Source organism: Podarcis raffonei, chromosome 11, assembly GCF_027172205.1.
Source record: "Podarcis raffonei isolate rPodRaf1 chromosome 11, rPodRaf1.pri, whole genome shotgun sequence".
In the NCBI taxonomy this organism is placed as follows: domain Eukaryota; kingdom Metazoa; phylum Chordata; class Lepidosauria; order Squamata; family Lacertidae; genus Podarcis; species Podarcis raffonei.
The window spans coordinates 47,439,245-47,453,278 of record NC_070612.1 but is presented as its reverse complement, the minus strand read 5'-3'; the positions used below and the strand labels follow the sequence as shown (position 1 = coordinate 47,453,278).

At 42.6% G+C, this 14,034-nt stretch overlaps 1 protein-coding gene across 2 annotated transcripts in view; it reads left to right on the top strand.

Moving 5' to 3' along the window:
* Nucleotides 1-319: 319 nt before the first annotated feature.
* Nucleotides 320-14,034, top strand: part of CEP120 (centrosomal protein 120) — a 38,280-nt gene continuing 24,565 nt past the window's right edge. The window contains exons 1-9 of one of the 2 annotated variants that reach the window (XM_053408142.1): nt 320-642; nt 4,943-5,099; nt 5,588-5,702; nt 7,190-7,331; nt 8,937-9,085; nt 9,501-9,698; nt 10,883-11,110; nt 11,288-11,486; nt 13,152-13,320. In XM_053408142.1, coding sequence (XP_053264117.1) covers nt 591-642; nt 4,943-5,099; nt 5,588-5,702; nt 7,190-7,331; nt 8,937-9,085; nt 9,501-9,698; nt 10,883-11,110; nt 11,288-11,486; nt 13,152-13,320 — 1,409 coding nt within the window. In that variant the 5' untranslated portion in view covers nt 320-590. Of the gene's footprint in view, nt 643-4,942; nt 5,100-5,587; nt 5,703-7,189; nt 7,332-7,820; nt 7,941-8,936; nt 9,086-9,500; nt 9,699-10,882; nt 11,111-11,287; nt 11,487-13,151; nt 13,321-14,034 lie in introns of those variants that run through there. The other variant, XM_053408143.1, reaches the window with a different exon arrangement.

The window sequence follows — 14,034 nt, the reverse complement described above, 5'->3', positions numbered from 1 at the left end:
GGCGGTATATAAATTCAGAAAATAAAATAAAATAAAAAATGTTGGAGGGTATGAACACGGGGCCCGGGGAGTGAGATCAGCAGATAGCACGTAAACTCAGCTGCTCCCCTTGCAAGCCATCCCTCCCTCGGCGTCGCCCGCCACAAACGCGCAGCCTGCGCTCCTCGCCTCCCGTTTCCCCCCGCTGCCCTCGGAAACCTCCTCCCGTTTCCCACCGCCTCTCCCATAGGTGGCGCTGCAGCACGCGCGCTTCACCGCCCGTTCCCCCCTCCCCGGGGAAACAACGAGGCAGCAGCGTCCGGAAGTTGAAGCGGCATCCCGGAAGCGCCGCTCTGTCTCCTCCCCGCCCCGTCTCTCTCTGTGCCTCGGGTCCTTGCCTTTCCGCCTCCCGGTTGCTAAGCAGCGGCGGCGGCTGGTTTGAAAGCGCGCCCGAGGCGCCAAAGGGGAGGCTGCCGGCGGGACCAGAGAGGAGGAGGGCGTTGGGGCCCGGCCTCGTCACCGGCTTGGATGTGGGGACCCGGCGCGGAGAGGGCAGCTTCTCGAGAGCCTTGCGCCCTGCCTGCCAGAGCAGAGAGCCCGCCTGGAGGAGAATGGGCACAACAAGGGCCGACCAGCTCCTGATTGTGGTCTCTATCCTGGAAGGTAAGGGGCAAGGAAGGGGAGGGGGGTGTTAAAGGGAAAGTCAAAAGATCAGAGACCCATTCATCTATGGATGCCTCCACCCCACCCATAAGTTAGGGAGCTGCCTTGAGGTGCGTTGGATCGCCCATCCATTGAGGGTAGTGTCGCCTACACTGACCGGCAGCGGCTCCCAAGGGTTTTTAAGGCAAGGGGTCTCTCGCACTTCTGCTAGGAGATTTGGGATTGAACCTGGGGCACGTGGTTCAAGGTGTGAGCCCCCATGTAAGGTGGCTGCTTTACCCTCCTTTACTTGTGAAGCTGAGGCTCCAGTACTTTGGCCACCTCATGAGAAGAGAAGACTCCCTGGAAAAGACCCTGATGCTGGGAAAGGGGATGACAGAGGACGAGATGGTTGGACAGTGTTCTCGAAGCTACCAGCATGAGTTTGACCAAACTGCAGCAGGCAGTGGAAGACAGGAGTGCCTGGCGTGCTCTGGTCCATGGGGTCACAAAGAGTCGGACATGACTAAATGACTAAACAACTACTTGTGGGCATGGGCATAGCCAGTACAGTCATACCTCGGGTTATAGACGCTTCAGGTTGCATTTTTTTTGGGGGGTTACGGACCCGCCGAAACTCAGAAGTACTGGAACAGTTTACTTCCGGGTTTCAGTGGTCGCGCATGCGCAGAAGCTCTAAATCACACTTTGTACATGCACAGAAGCGCAACCCACGCGTGCGCAGATGCAACGCTGCGGGTTGCGAATGCTGTGGGTTGTGAACGTGCATCCCGTACGGATCACGTTCGCAACCCGAGCGTCCATTGTATTTGTTTAAGGGGGGGCAGGCTTTATTATTATTTATAATTTATTGAATTTATCTTTTCTTCTTCTTTGGTGATCACTAGTAGCCAAGTAAGATTGTCTTCCATGAACACGGTCTTAACAGTGAGTCCATAAGTGACTGTGGAGGCCTATTCTGGATCCACATGTCCTTCCACAGTGGGGACATAGGTTCCTGGCTGGGAGTTGATCACAGTGAGGGTTTGCCAAATGTGCCTTCCTCTTAGCTCGTTTCTCCCTTTCGTCCTGAGTTTGAGTGTCTTCAAACCCATGACACCTTTGGTAAAGGCTGTTCTCCAATTGGAGCGCTCGCAGGCCAGTGTTTCCCAGTTGTCAATGTTTATCCTACATTTTTTTAGATTTGCCTTGAGTCTTTAAACCTCTTTTGTTGACCACCAGCATTACGCTTTCCATTTTTAAGTTTGGAATAGAGTAGTTGCTACTGCCCTATATACCCAGAGGTCTCAGGGCAGTTCACAGAACAAAATCAAAATATAAAACCACAATATTTGGAGTCAAACTAAAAACAACAACCAAATAGCATGCGCGCACACACACACACACACCGGTAGGAGGGGGCAGAACCGAGTTGTCCTTGATGCAATTGGTCAGTTAAGTATTTTTATTTATTTGCTTGATTTAGGGGGGCAGCTGCCCCCCCCCAGATCCCTGGGTACACCCATGGTTATAGAGCGGACTTCAATTTTGGGAGAGTTGAGCCCCCTAACAGTGTGATTCTCTGCTCAGAAGTAAGTCTCTTGAATTCAGCAAGACGTAGCATTGTTAGAGGACCCTGAGGATCATTAGGTCCAAACGCCTGCAATGCAGGAATATGCAGCTGTCCCATACAGGGATGAAGCTTGCAATCTTGGCATGGTGAGCACAACGCTCTAACCAACTGAACTCCTAGGTAGGTCAGTATGTATAGGATTGTAGTCTAGGTCTGCCCAAAATATTTCTTACCATGTGGCGGTTGGTTGTGTAAATAATGAATGTGGAGACAGCAGGGTGATTTTATGTTTGGAAGTGTCTGATAAGGCATATCTGTAAGCGGAAAGGTTTTTGCATGCTCTTGACACCAGGTGAAAGAGCTCCTGCTTCTTCTTTTGAAAATATAGAGTACCAGAGTTGCATCTTTAATTCATTAAGCAAAGGAAACAGGAGAGAGCATGTCTGAGCATTTCTACAACTATTGCTAACCATCCCATGGAGGCGCAGGTCAATTCTGTATCCAGGGCAGCTGTCTACCAGCTCCATCTGGTACGCAGGCTGAGACCCTACCTGTCCGCAGACTGTCTCGCCAGAGTGGTGCATGCTCTAGTTATCTCCTACTTGGACTACTGCAATGCGTTCTATGTGGGGCTACCTTTGAAGGTGACCCAGAAACTACAACTAATCCAGAATGCGGCAGCTAGACTGGTGACTGGGCGCGGCCGCTGAGACCACATAACCCCGGTCTTGAAAGACCTACATTGGCTCCCAGTATGTTTCCGAGCACAATTCAAAGTGTTGGTGCTGACCTTTAAAGCCCTAAATGGCCTCGGCCCAGTATACCTGAAGGAGCGTCTCCACCTCCATCGTTCTGCCCGGACCCTGAGGTCCAGCGCCGAGGGCCTTCTGGCGGTTCCCTCATTGCAAGAAGCAAAGCTACAGGGAACCAGGAAGAGAGCCTTCTTGGTAGTGGCGCCCGCCCTGTGGAACGCTCTCCCATCTGATGTCAAAGAGATAAACAACTACCTGACATTCAGAAGACATCTTAAGGCAGCTACAGGGAAGTTTTTAATATGTGACATCTTAGTGTACTTTTTGTCTTTGTGGAAGCCGCCCAGAGTGGCTGGGGAAACCCAGCCAGATGGGCGGGGTACAAATAATAATTTATTTATTTATTTATTTATTACCCCACTTTACCATCATGTCCTTGAGCTAACAACTAAGGCTTTCAGATCCAAGGTTGTAAATTCTTTGCGGGCTTCAGTTTCTCATTTCGGTGGCAGAGTTCTGGTGCTTACAACATAAAAGCTGGCAAAAGGAAGGGAGAAATTTGTGAACAGAATGATCAGGTATAAGGGGAATAGGATTAATAGATGGCACAAAAACAGCATATGTAGTCAGATTCATAATCCTGTGCTACTGCTTCAGAAATTTAGTACTGAGTTATTACAGTAGACATTGCCTGTCTTCTCAGAATAGTATGGTATTGCACAGGAAAACATTGTTGTAACATTTCTTTGGAAACCAGTACCTTGTCATTCTAAAGATGGGCATGAGATGAGCAGGGTTTGAACTCAGGAAACCTGGGGATCTTATGTACATATTCTCAAAGAAGCAATATGTAGCTGGTACTTCTTGTTACATTGTTTGTGATGTGTTAGAATTAGGAGTGCTTACTTTTTTTAAAAAAAATCCACGAACTCCTGCATATTGTGGTTCTTCCAAGTTCTTTTCAATGTATGTATATTTTATTTTCTGCTTATACACCATCTAACTTTCAAAAAGATTAAAATGCTGACTTCAGCAATCTTTTATTGGTTGATTTGTTCATAGTAATTTTAACCTGATCTTAAAATGTACGTTGCATTCTCCTTCAACTATCTAGTTTATTGTGGCTTGTAGCATAGTGAGGAATGACAATTATTAAAATGTTACTGGTGAAAATGTTAAGTAAAGATACAGTGAAAACTTAAGGCAATATGAAATTAGTCCATATTTAAACATATGGTAGAAAAAAGTTCTCTATTTACCTTTCTACTTGCCTTTTATTTCTTCTCCATCAGTAGATAGATCCACACAGATCAAAACAAACACTCCACACATATTTACTAATGGTCCCATTGAACTCCAGATGTGAACAGAATTGCAGCTGTAGTATGTGTATATCACAGTATAACTTAAAGAAGTTCATAGACTTAAAGTTTGCAAGATCTGCCTCATTTTTTACTACAGTCAGGAGATTCAGTAACTGGCATACACAGAATTCTGAGCCCAGGAATTGGTTTTGTGTACCAGAACTGAACTAAACACTATGAGTTATCCTAAGCCTGCCTTCCTTACCTTTCAGTGTTTCCTTCCAGGTGGAAAGCTGGAGGGTCAGCATGCTGGCTGTCAGAAAATCAAAATCTCTTCCCATGACTCACCACGCCATCACACAAGTGACTGCCAGTTATGACCCAGTCACTTTATTGGTGTAGTTCTTGCTCTGTGTAGTTCTTGTGCACTGCAGACTGTGCACACAAGCAGTTTTAGTTGCGATCTGCTTCCCGTTTCTTTTTGTAATGTTGTGTTCCAATGCAGAATTGGTCCAGCTCTTTGAAAGATGTGTTTGTACAGGTAACCAAGGAACAGCCTTTGATTATATATCCGATTCTGCAATGTGCCCAGGAGTTTGTGATTATTAAGCAGCTACATCATGCCCTAAATAGTATACTATCAGCTGTTTATGAAGGCGCTATCTAATAAATGTGCTTTTTTCCTTTTCCAGGGCGTTACTTTCCAAAACGTCCAAAGCATATGCTTGTGGTAGAAGCAAAGTTTGATGGTGAAACTCTAGCTACAGACCCTGTAGAACATATTGATCAACCTGAATTTGCCACAGAGTTAGCTTGGGAACTTGACAGGAAAGCACTTCACCAACACAGGTTATTTTCTCAAAAGATTTCTGAATTGCTTGAGTGTGTGCTTGTTGCATGTATTTAGAATCTTGTAAAGAATGGCTATAAATAACTTAGCCTGAACTGTACTGGAAAACTTATGGGTGTATTCCATCCCCTTTTCTGTATAGCATTTGGCTAGAAAGCTCAGATAGTTACTAAAAAGAGCAGTCTTAAGCTCTTGTGTTTTCACCTCCAAGAAAAGTAACCAGCTTTCCTATATTTAACTGTTGCCATATACCTGGAGCCTATTTGAGAGGTTGGAAAATTTTATATGCGCTTGTTAACTGCTAAAGTTTCCTTATTATTAAGAAGAAATACTTGCAGTATAATATAAATTAAAATACTTACTACTGTTTCTGATAATATCTGGGTAAGTTTTATCAGTAAAAATGTTGCGTGTACCATTGGGGAGCCAAAAGCTTATGTAACTGCTTCCAGTGCCTTAATGGTATTGCATATTTATTTCCTTGCAGATTACAGCGTACACCTATCAAGTTACAATGCTTTTCTGTGGATTCTCTCTCTTCCGCCAAAGAGCCTGTAGGTTACATTATACTAGATTTGAGAGTTGCTCAAGAGAAGAAACAGGTATTGTATAGAACCCGGCTTAAAAACGTCACAATAAATGAATGTGTGCTCCTTTATCAGATACACCAGATTAAATGGTATTGATTTTCATTCTCTTATTGAATGGCAGATTCTAGACATATTTGCTCATTGGGGTGGTAAACCTGTGTCTGAGCTGTACCAGATATCAGCTGGCGGGTCGGTGTTGTTTACCTGGTTTCCCAAAACTATGCACCGCTGCTGGTTACATGGAGGGGCAAGGCAGCAGAGAGCTGTTGTGCCCACTCTGAGTTTTCCACTGCGTTCCCCATTCCTCTTCCTTTTTGGTAACCAGGCTGTTCCTCTCCTGTCTCTGTGGGCAGGCCGGTATTATGGAAGTACAGTGGAACCTTGATTGTCGAACGCTTCGGAAGTCGAATGTTTCGGCTTTCAAATGCCGACAACCCTGAAGTGAATGCTTCCATTTTCGAACGCACCTTGGAAGTCGAATGGCTTCCAAGACATGTTTCTCTATTTTTTCAATTGAATTTTCCGGCCACCCATTGAGCCTCGGTTGTCGAATGTTTCGGAAGTGGAACGGTCTTCCGGAACGGATTACGTTCGACAACCGAGGTTACACTGTATTTAAATATAGCCCTATATTAAAATACCAGGACAGTGTATGAAACTATAACAACATTTTAAGCCAATTAGAAACAGTACAGAACAGTCATTAAAATGACTGGCTATTCAAGAAAAATTTAAGCAGCTGCATATTTATTTATATAACCTGATAACAAAGCTCAGGTCAATGGCCTGTCCATTAAGATGATTATCTGCCATGGTTGGTAGCAGATAAATATCTTGCTATTATTTACTAAAGGGATTTAATGGATATGCCTTTGTCCACCATAGCAGGCTAAATGCAAATAATAACCTATGATACATGCTCTAAATAGTTGCTTTGTACTTTTTTTTGGTGGGGGGAATGACTAGCTTTTCTAAACTTTTTTTTTTCATGGAGGGAATTAAGATTTCCATGAACAGATGGCAGCAGAGTCAAGTGCAGAATTATTCTGGATATAGAAAGTTCAGCTGTAGGTGGTGAACATATTATGTGCTCTTGGAGCCCTTCTATGGACAAGGAATTCTAAAGCCAGGGCAGTCATGCCCTCTGCCTCTAAACAGATTATCTCTGGCAATCATCTGTCTACTAGGGAAAGAGAGTATTACTTCTGTTCTCAGATCTCTGGATTAGGGCCAAAGTCTTGTCCTCTTTTTTCCCTTTTTAAAAAAATAAATTGAAAATTGAGGTGAGAACTGTCTATGTACACATGATATAATTTCACTTCTGCTGTAACAGTATTGTATGATCACAACTATTCTTTGTCTTAGGCTTAACTTTAAATGTAAGATCCTGTAAAACGTAGCCAACTTAGAAAGAGATTTTATTTGACGACAATACCGTGTATGTATAATTTTGTAAGTGTGCTTTCACCCAGCTTTTTGTTTTAATCAAATCTCTGCAGCCGCCAAAATGGTATCCATTACTGAGCAATAGATACACAAAATTTAAATCTGAGCTGCAACTCAGTCTAATGCTAGAAACTGATACTAAGGCATCCACAGATGGCTTTAAAGCGAAGGACGCACCTCCCAGAGATGTAACAGGTTAGTAGAATAATGAACACGTTACCAAACGCTATTATATTCTGAAAATTGTGGGAATTCTGCAGTTACATCACGTTGATGGAGATCCTAAAATATCCTTGGTTAGTATTGGCAAATTCACTGTACAAATCCTCTGTATTCTGCTTTGTTTCCTCTTTTGTTCTGATCACAAATCCTTGGGCTGAGCATCTGCTCAGCAGTATTCCCTTACTTAATTCTAAATTTATACCTACCCTCATGGTGCTACTTTGCACCTGGCTCCAGATGGTGGGTTTTGGAGTTCTGTTGGGCAGGAAAAACTTGATCCTTTAAACCTGAAGTCTGAGAGATTTGATACTTGATTTCTGACAGTTGAAGTGATTTCATCTTTGCTCATTTTGACAAAGTTTCAGGGCTAAGAACATTTGAATATTCACATTAAAAATCTTAATGGCCCGTCCTGTATCAGAGTGGTTTGCAAGGGTTCTTTTCCAGTCTTTTATGGTAAAGGTGGACAATCTGTCAGTGTCATGATGCTGTAGGACTACACTTCCCATCATCCCTGATGATTGGCCATGCTGGCTGGAGCTAATGGGAGCTGGAGTCCCAGCAACATCAAGGGGGCTACAGGTTCTCCATTCCTACTTTATTACATAAAGAATTATTTTTATATCTTAACCACTTGTGAATTTTATATGTTATATTTTGTTATTTTATTTTCTCTGTATGTATTTGATTATATTTTTTCTGCTTTTCTAGATAAAAAGTAGTAATTAATTGAAGACAGAAAAGCAATGTATTCAGTTATCCTATTTTAAAGCTTTGGTCTATATTAAGTTTTCACCTTTCATCTTTATTCTACATTAAGTTTTCATCTTTACTCTGTATTAAGCTTTCATCTTTTCCCCTTATTTTTCATATGATTCTCTGTCCTAAAGCTTGTTTAAATTTTGTTGTCAAGATTAGTACAGTGGTTAAGTGGAATATTGTAAACAGTTAATTTCCTTGTTTCTGTCTCTGTTTTGTTAACTTATTCTTTTACTAGCTGTGTCCAACACTTCTGGGCAAGTTTCTGTAAAAAGCATAAGACAAATAAAACACAGGTGTTGGGTATGTGTGGTATAACTTTAGGTTGTACAGATGGTTATTCTCTGGTCTTCATGAAACTGATATGATACGTCTTACAAAAAAACAAACCAGGAAGGTGAATCCTTATCCTTAAACATAGACTATCAATGCCAGCAGGCCAGGCAAATAAAGTATTAAAAAGTGGAGAGTTAGGGTTTACATAGCTGTTTTCTGTCCTTTAATCTGCTTTGAGATTAAATCCGTGTAGGTCAGGGATGTAGAAATTGTAGTCCTCCAGACGTTGGACTCCAACTTTCATCAGGTCTGGGATGATGGGAATTGAAATCCAGCAACATCTGAAGGGCTGCACATCCCCCATCCCTGTTGTAACTGGTGACTAGACTGACATGGGGTTTATTCAGCCCCTTACTAGCCCAGGGCTAATAGGGTTTTTTAAAGACACTGTCCTCTCTGAATTTCATCTCTCTATATTTTCAGCTCCCAATAGATTTTATTATGTTCAGAATACAACTGAAGGCATTTGTTTTCTTTTTAAAGTACCTCTTCAGCAACTTGGGTTGGATCCCAAAAATCTTGCAGCAGTGCTTAACGAAGAGGAAGGATACCATCAAATTGGACCAGCAGAATATTGCAGAGACTACTTTGTTCTGTCTGTCACTGTTGCATTTGCTACACAGTTAGAACAGGTAATAATGCTAATCCATTATACTACTATCTGGTTTGGCCTGAGGTAGAGCTTTCAGACTCTGGGTGATTAATATGTGAAAAAACATGTGTCATTACAGCATGACTTTGTGGTACTTCATAACCCCCTGATTCTGTATAAGAATGATTGTTCCCTTTATTGCTGTTAAAAATCTAAACCAACCTCAAAGTTACAGTGTTGCCCTCATGATGGGAGGAGCTTGGGAGAGTGAGCAAGAACAACTTTCCAGCCTTGGAATTCCTTAGCTTTTGATGTTATCCATGTTAAATATTTAAAACTTGAATAGACGTTGGAATACAGCACTTCTTTTGATAATAGACATGGACATTCACAACTTCATATGAGCAGTGTTGAGGACCTATTGTTTGCATTTTTCTGCTCTTTTTTTGTAACAGCTAATACCTACCACAATGAAACTTCCAGAACGACAGCCCGAGTTCTTCTTCTACTATTCACTCCTGGGCAATGATGTTACCAACGAACCATTCACTGATTTGATCAATCCAAACTTTGAGCCAGAAAGAGCATCTGTTAGAATACGCAGCAGCATTGAAGTTCTAAGAGCTTATTTTTTTGCTCACTCAAAGTTGAAGGTATGCATCCATTTCTGCTCTCTGGTAAACAAAGATTTAGCTGTTGCATCTTGTTTCGAAGCGTGTGACTCCTCTTCAGTCCAAATTGTTAAGAGGATACCATAAGAATTTAGGGTGTTATGGCAGATCAAATTTAAGGACTGTTATACTTTTTTGATATGTTGTTAATTTTATGAGCTGCACCTTCATAAAAATAGAAAAACAAGGCAGTGGGCAGCATAAGAACCTAATACTACAGTAGTATCAGTATAAACTGCTTGGTAAAAAAATAGGAACTGCTCAGTTTTTAGAGAATGTCTAAAAGAAAGCTTGCTAGACTTTCTTTTCTATGGACAAGGAGTTCTTCAGAGCTGCCACACTAAAAGCTTGCTCCCTGGTAAAGGACAACCAAACCTCAGGGGCATGGCAGAGAGACACCAAAAGTACACCACCAGGGGATCTTGGTAATTGAGGTACAGCATAAAGAATCAGGCTACTCCTTAAAGTACATTGTACCCAAATTGTTTATGGCTCTGTAAATTAACACAAGAACCTTGAGCCTGCCCTGGTAGGAAATCAACAACCGATGCAGCTCTCTCAGCAAATTAGCATCGCTACCAGTAACCTGCCGAATTCTGTCCTAGTTGCAGCTTCTGGACCAGATAGTTATAAGGGCAGCCCATATAAAGCATGCTACAGTAGTCAACTCTTACGATTACCATTGCATGGACCACTGTGGTCAGGTTATCCTGGTCACAGCAGATGTACCAGCCAAAGTTGGGAGAAGGCATTTCTAGCCCCAGATGTCAGTTGTGCCTCTAGTGACAAAGATGGATTCAGGAGCACCCTCAAGCTACAAAAATGCTCCATCTTGGCCTTTCCTTCTTCCTTCCCCTTTACAGCTTGTGAGCTTGTGAGTTGTGGCTTATCGTGTACTGAAACATGACCACTTGGAGTCTCTTGCTATGTTTTGACCTGAAGAATACAGGGTTTCAGAGGATAAGACAGTCTGGGAAGATTAGGCAGTCTGGATAACCTTCTAAAGAGGGCTGTTTGGCTTATTTTATTCCAGCATCCATTACAAACACTTTTTTTTTTTAAAGGACATAATGTTTCCATTTGGATGTCATTGGTTGGGTGTAAGTAATCGTTTTTGTACTGAATGCTCATTATAGTCACTTTCATGATACCCTTTTGAAACATAGATCCATCTTTGCTGTGGGGACCAGTCTCTTGGAAGCACTGAAATACTTTTAACTGGGCTGTTGAAGAAAGGAAGCGTGGAAATCCTTCAACATCCAGTAGCAATTGAAGGAGCATATATTCTTGTTCCACCTAACAGAGCCCGGCAAAAGCTGCCACCTGTCCCTTTGGATATGGCTCCCACTGTTGGGGTATCGGTATCTCTTCAAAAAGATAGCAGAGTTTCTCAGGTACAACTCAATTGTTCTCCTTTTTATATACTTTTAAAAATGCAAATAAAAATAGAAAATATTATTGCTGTTACGCATGTATGAAATGAAGTTATTGTTATTATAATTTATTAAATTTCTATACTGCCCCTCATCCGAGGATCATGTGTTTAAACTAGGCACTATTATTTCGTTCAGCCTCAGTTATCTTCAAAGGTTGAGTCTGAAAATGTGAAAAGAGCTTCATCTCCAGTGCGTGATCAAAAAAGGAGTCCTGAGCCTAGTTCTCAAAACGCATTACCCCGGGTTAGCCATTCTCCTCCCATAAAAGATGACGCGACAGACAGCGAAGTGGAAAGTCTGCAGCATGACAAGAACCCAAAGGCACAGAAAAAAGGTAGGCAGCACATCAAAGCAAATGTTTATAAATTTACAGCTGTCATATCTACCACAAAATACTGTTTTCTTTATGATTGCTTGGTAAACTGATGCAAGGAAATGGGTGATCATTCACTATGCAAGAATGCAACTTAAAATATTCTGAAGACTCCAGTAAGAGGGAGAGAGTTATCTGCGGTCAACCAGTGAACTGCGGGCGATGTAAGGTTTTAAATTTGTGATGTGTGGTTTAGCTCTGCAGTTGAAGAACTGGGCAGATATTTGTATTCAAGTAAATTGCTTGGGTCTAAGCACTGCTCCGGGATGCGGGTGGTGCTGCGGTCTAAACCACAGAGCCTAGGACTTGCTGATCAGAAGGTCAGCGGTTCGAATCCCCGCAACGGGGTGAGCTCCCGTTGCTTGGTCCCTGCTCCTGCCAACCTAGCAGTTCGAAAGCACGTCAAAGTGCAAGTAGATAAATAGGTACCACTCCGGCGGGAAGGTAAACGGCATTTCCGTGCACTGCTCTGGTTTGCCAGAAGTGGCTTAGTCATGCTGGCCACATGACCCGGAAGTTGGACGCTGGCTCCCTCGGCCAATAAAGCGAGATGAGTGCCGCAACCCCAGAGTCGGTCACAATTGGACCAAATGGTCAGGGGTACCTTTACCTTTAAGCACTGCTCCCTTCCCTTGTGAACAGAATGCAGGAGCATAGCCTCCAGCCTGTGGCCACTTTGCATGATAGGGCCAATGTGTGAAGGCTGCTTGAAATATGAACACCTATTTTTGGTATGCTATTTTTTGTTTGCCACGTGGACCAGCCTGCACCACGTGGCTTACCTTCAAATTGTCATCAGCTGTGTTTGGCCACAGGCTATGATGCTGTACAGCTAGTTCCAACATTTAGGTTTAGAAGGGGGGGGGGGCTTAGTATGGGAAACACCCTTATTAGAAAAACTAACCAATAAACTGAAACTGACACGGGGACAAATAGAAGAAGACTCCTTCACCCCGGTATGGCTCCCCTTTATCACATACACAGCCCAACAAGATGACAAGAATCCACCAACAGCATATGAATCAATATGGCTAACCTGATTCAAAAATACACACTCACACCCTACTCTCACACAAAAACAATTCTCAGTACAGCCAACCAAAGACAACCAACCACACCCTTGGCCAGCCCCAACCTCTCTCACCACCAAGGAAATACAACAAGGGAATAGTAAGAGAACCCATACAAGTAACGCTGACACAACCCCTCACACACACTAAGTAGAATAATAGAAGCATAACCACCCGACCCAACCCAACTTCTCACTCCCCCTTTTTTTCTTTTTCTTTTATTCTTCTTCCTAATTGTTTAAACCAATTCATAAGCCAAGAAATCATACATTGACCACTAACAATGAAACATATGTTGTAGATATTTTTCCACATTTATTATGCTATTTTTGTGATACACAAATGACATGAGAAAACTTGGTATACTTATTTGTATAACATTATTCTTGTTTATAAAACCCAATAAAAAAAAAGGAAAGAAAACTAAACTTTCTCCAGAAAAAAAATCAAAAACTTCTTACTTTCAAGTATTAGAACTTGTACAGCAGGGGCTCTCAAGTTGGGAATGTGTCAGCATCTATCTTAAAAGACAATGTGCTGTCTGTTTTCTCTTCAGCCTCGAATGCCCGAGCACCCGCTTCTCAGACTCAGCAGGCCAGTACCTCTGAATCTACCACAGGTCAAAAAATTGCTGTTCCGGCAGCATCCCATCACTTTTGTTTCTCAATAGACTTAAGAACTCTCCATAATCTGGATACTGGGTTTCCCGTCAATTGTATGTTAAGGTAAAGCATGTGTTAGATCATTATTTCACATCTCTTCATTGGGAGAACTTTCAATTTATTTTCCCATTGCTTCCTGTCCCTTAACCAGTTACCAGTCCATGAAAGGATCTGGAAGTCTAGGTACACAGTGTCACCATGATCACTTCTATGTGCCCTGTAAATAACAAACTTCTTGCTCATCGTGAACTTGATCTAAAACTATGGGTAATTGCATCTTTCTTAGGAGAGACTTGTCCCTATAATTCTGAGGATAGGACACAGGTACTGTACACTGTCCACTGGTCCCATCACCTCCTGGCAAATAGAAGGGGAAGAAATGGAGGCAGTGAGAGATTTTACTTTCTTGGGCTCCATGATCACTGCAGATGGTGACAGCAGCCATGAAATTAAAAGATGCCTGCTTCTTGGGAGAAAAGCAATGCCAAACCTAGACAGCATCTTAAAAAGCAGAGACCTCACCTTGCCAACAAAGGTCCATATAGTTAAAGCTATGGTTTTCCCAGTAGTGATGTATGGAAGTGAGAGCTGGACCATAAAGAAGGCTGATTGCCGAAGAATTGATGCTTTTGAATTATGGTGCTGGAGGAGACTCTTGAGAGTCCCATGGACTGCAAGAAGATCAAACCTATCCATTCTTAAGATAGCCCTGAGTGCTCACTGGAAGGACAGATCCTGAAGCTGAGACTCCAGTACTTTGGCCACCTCATGAGAAGA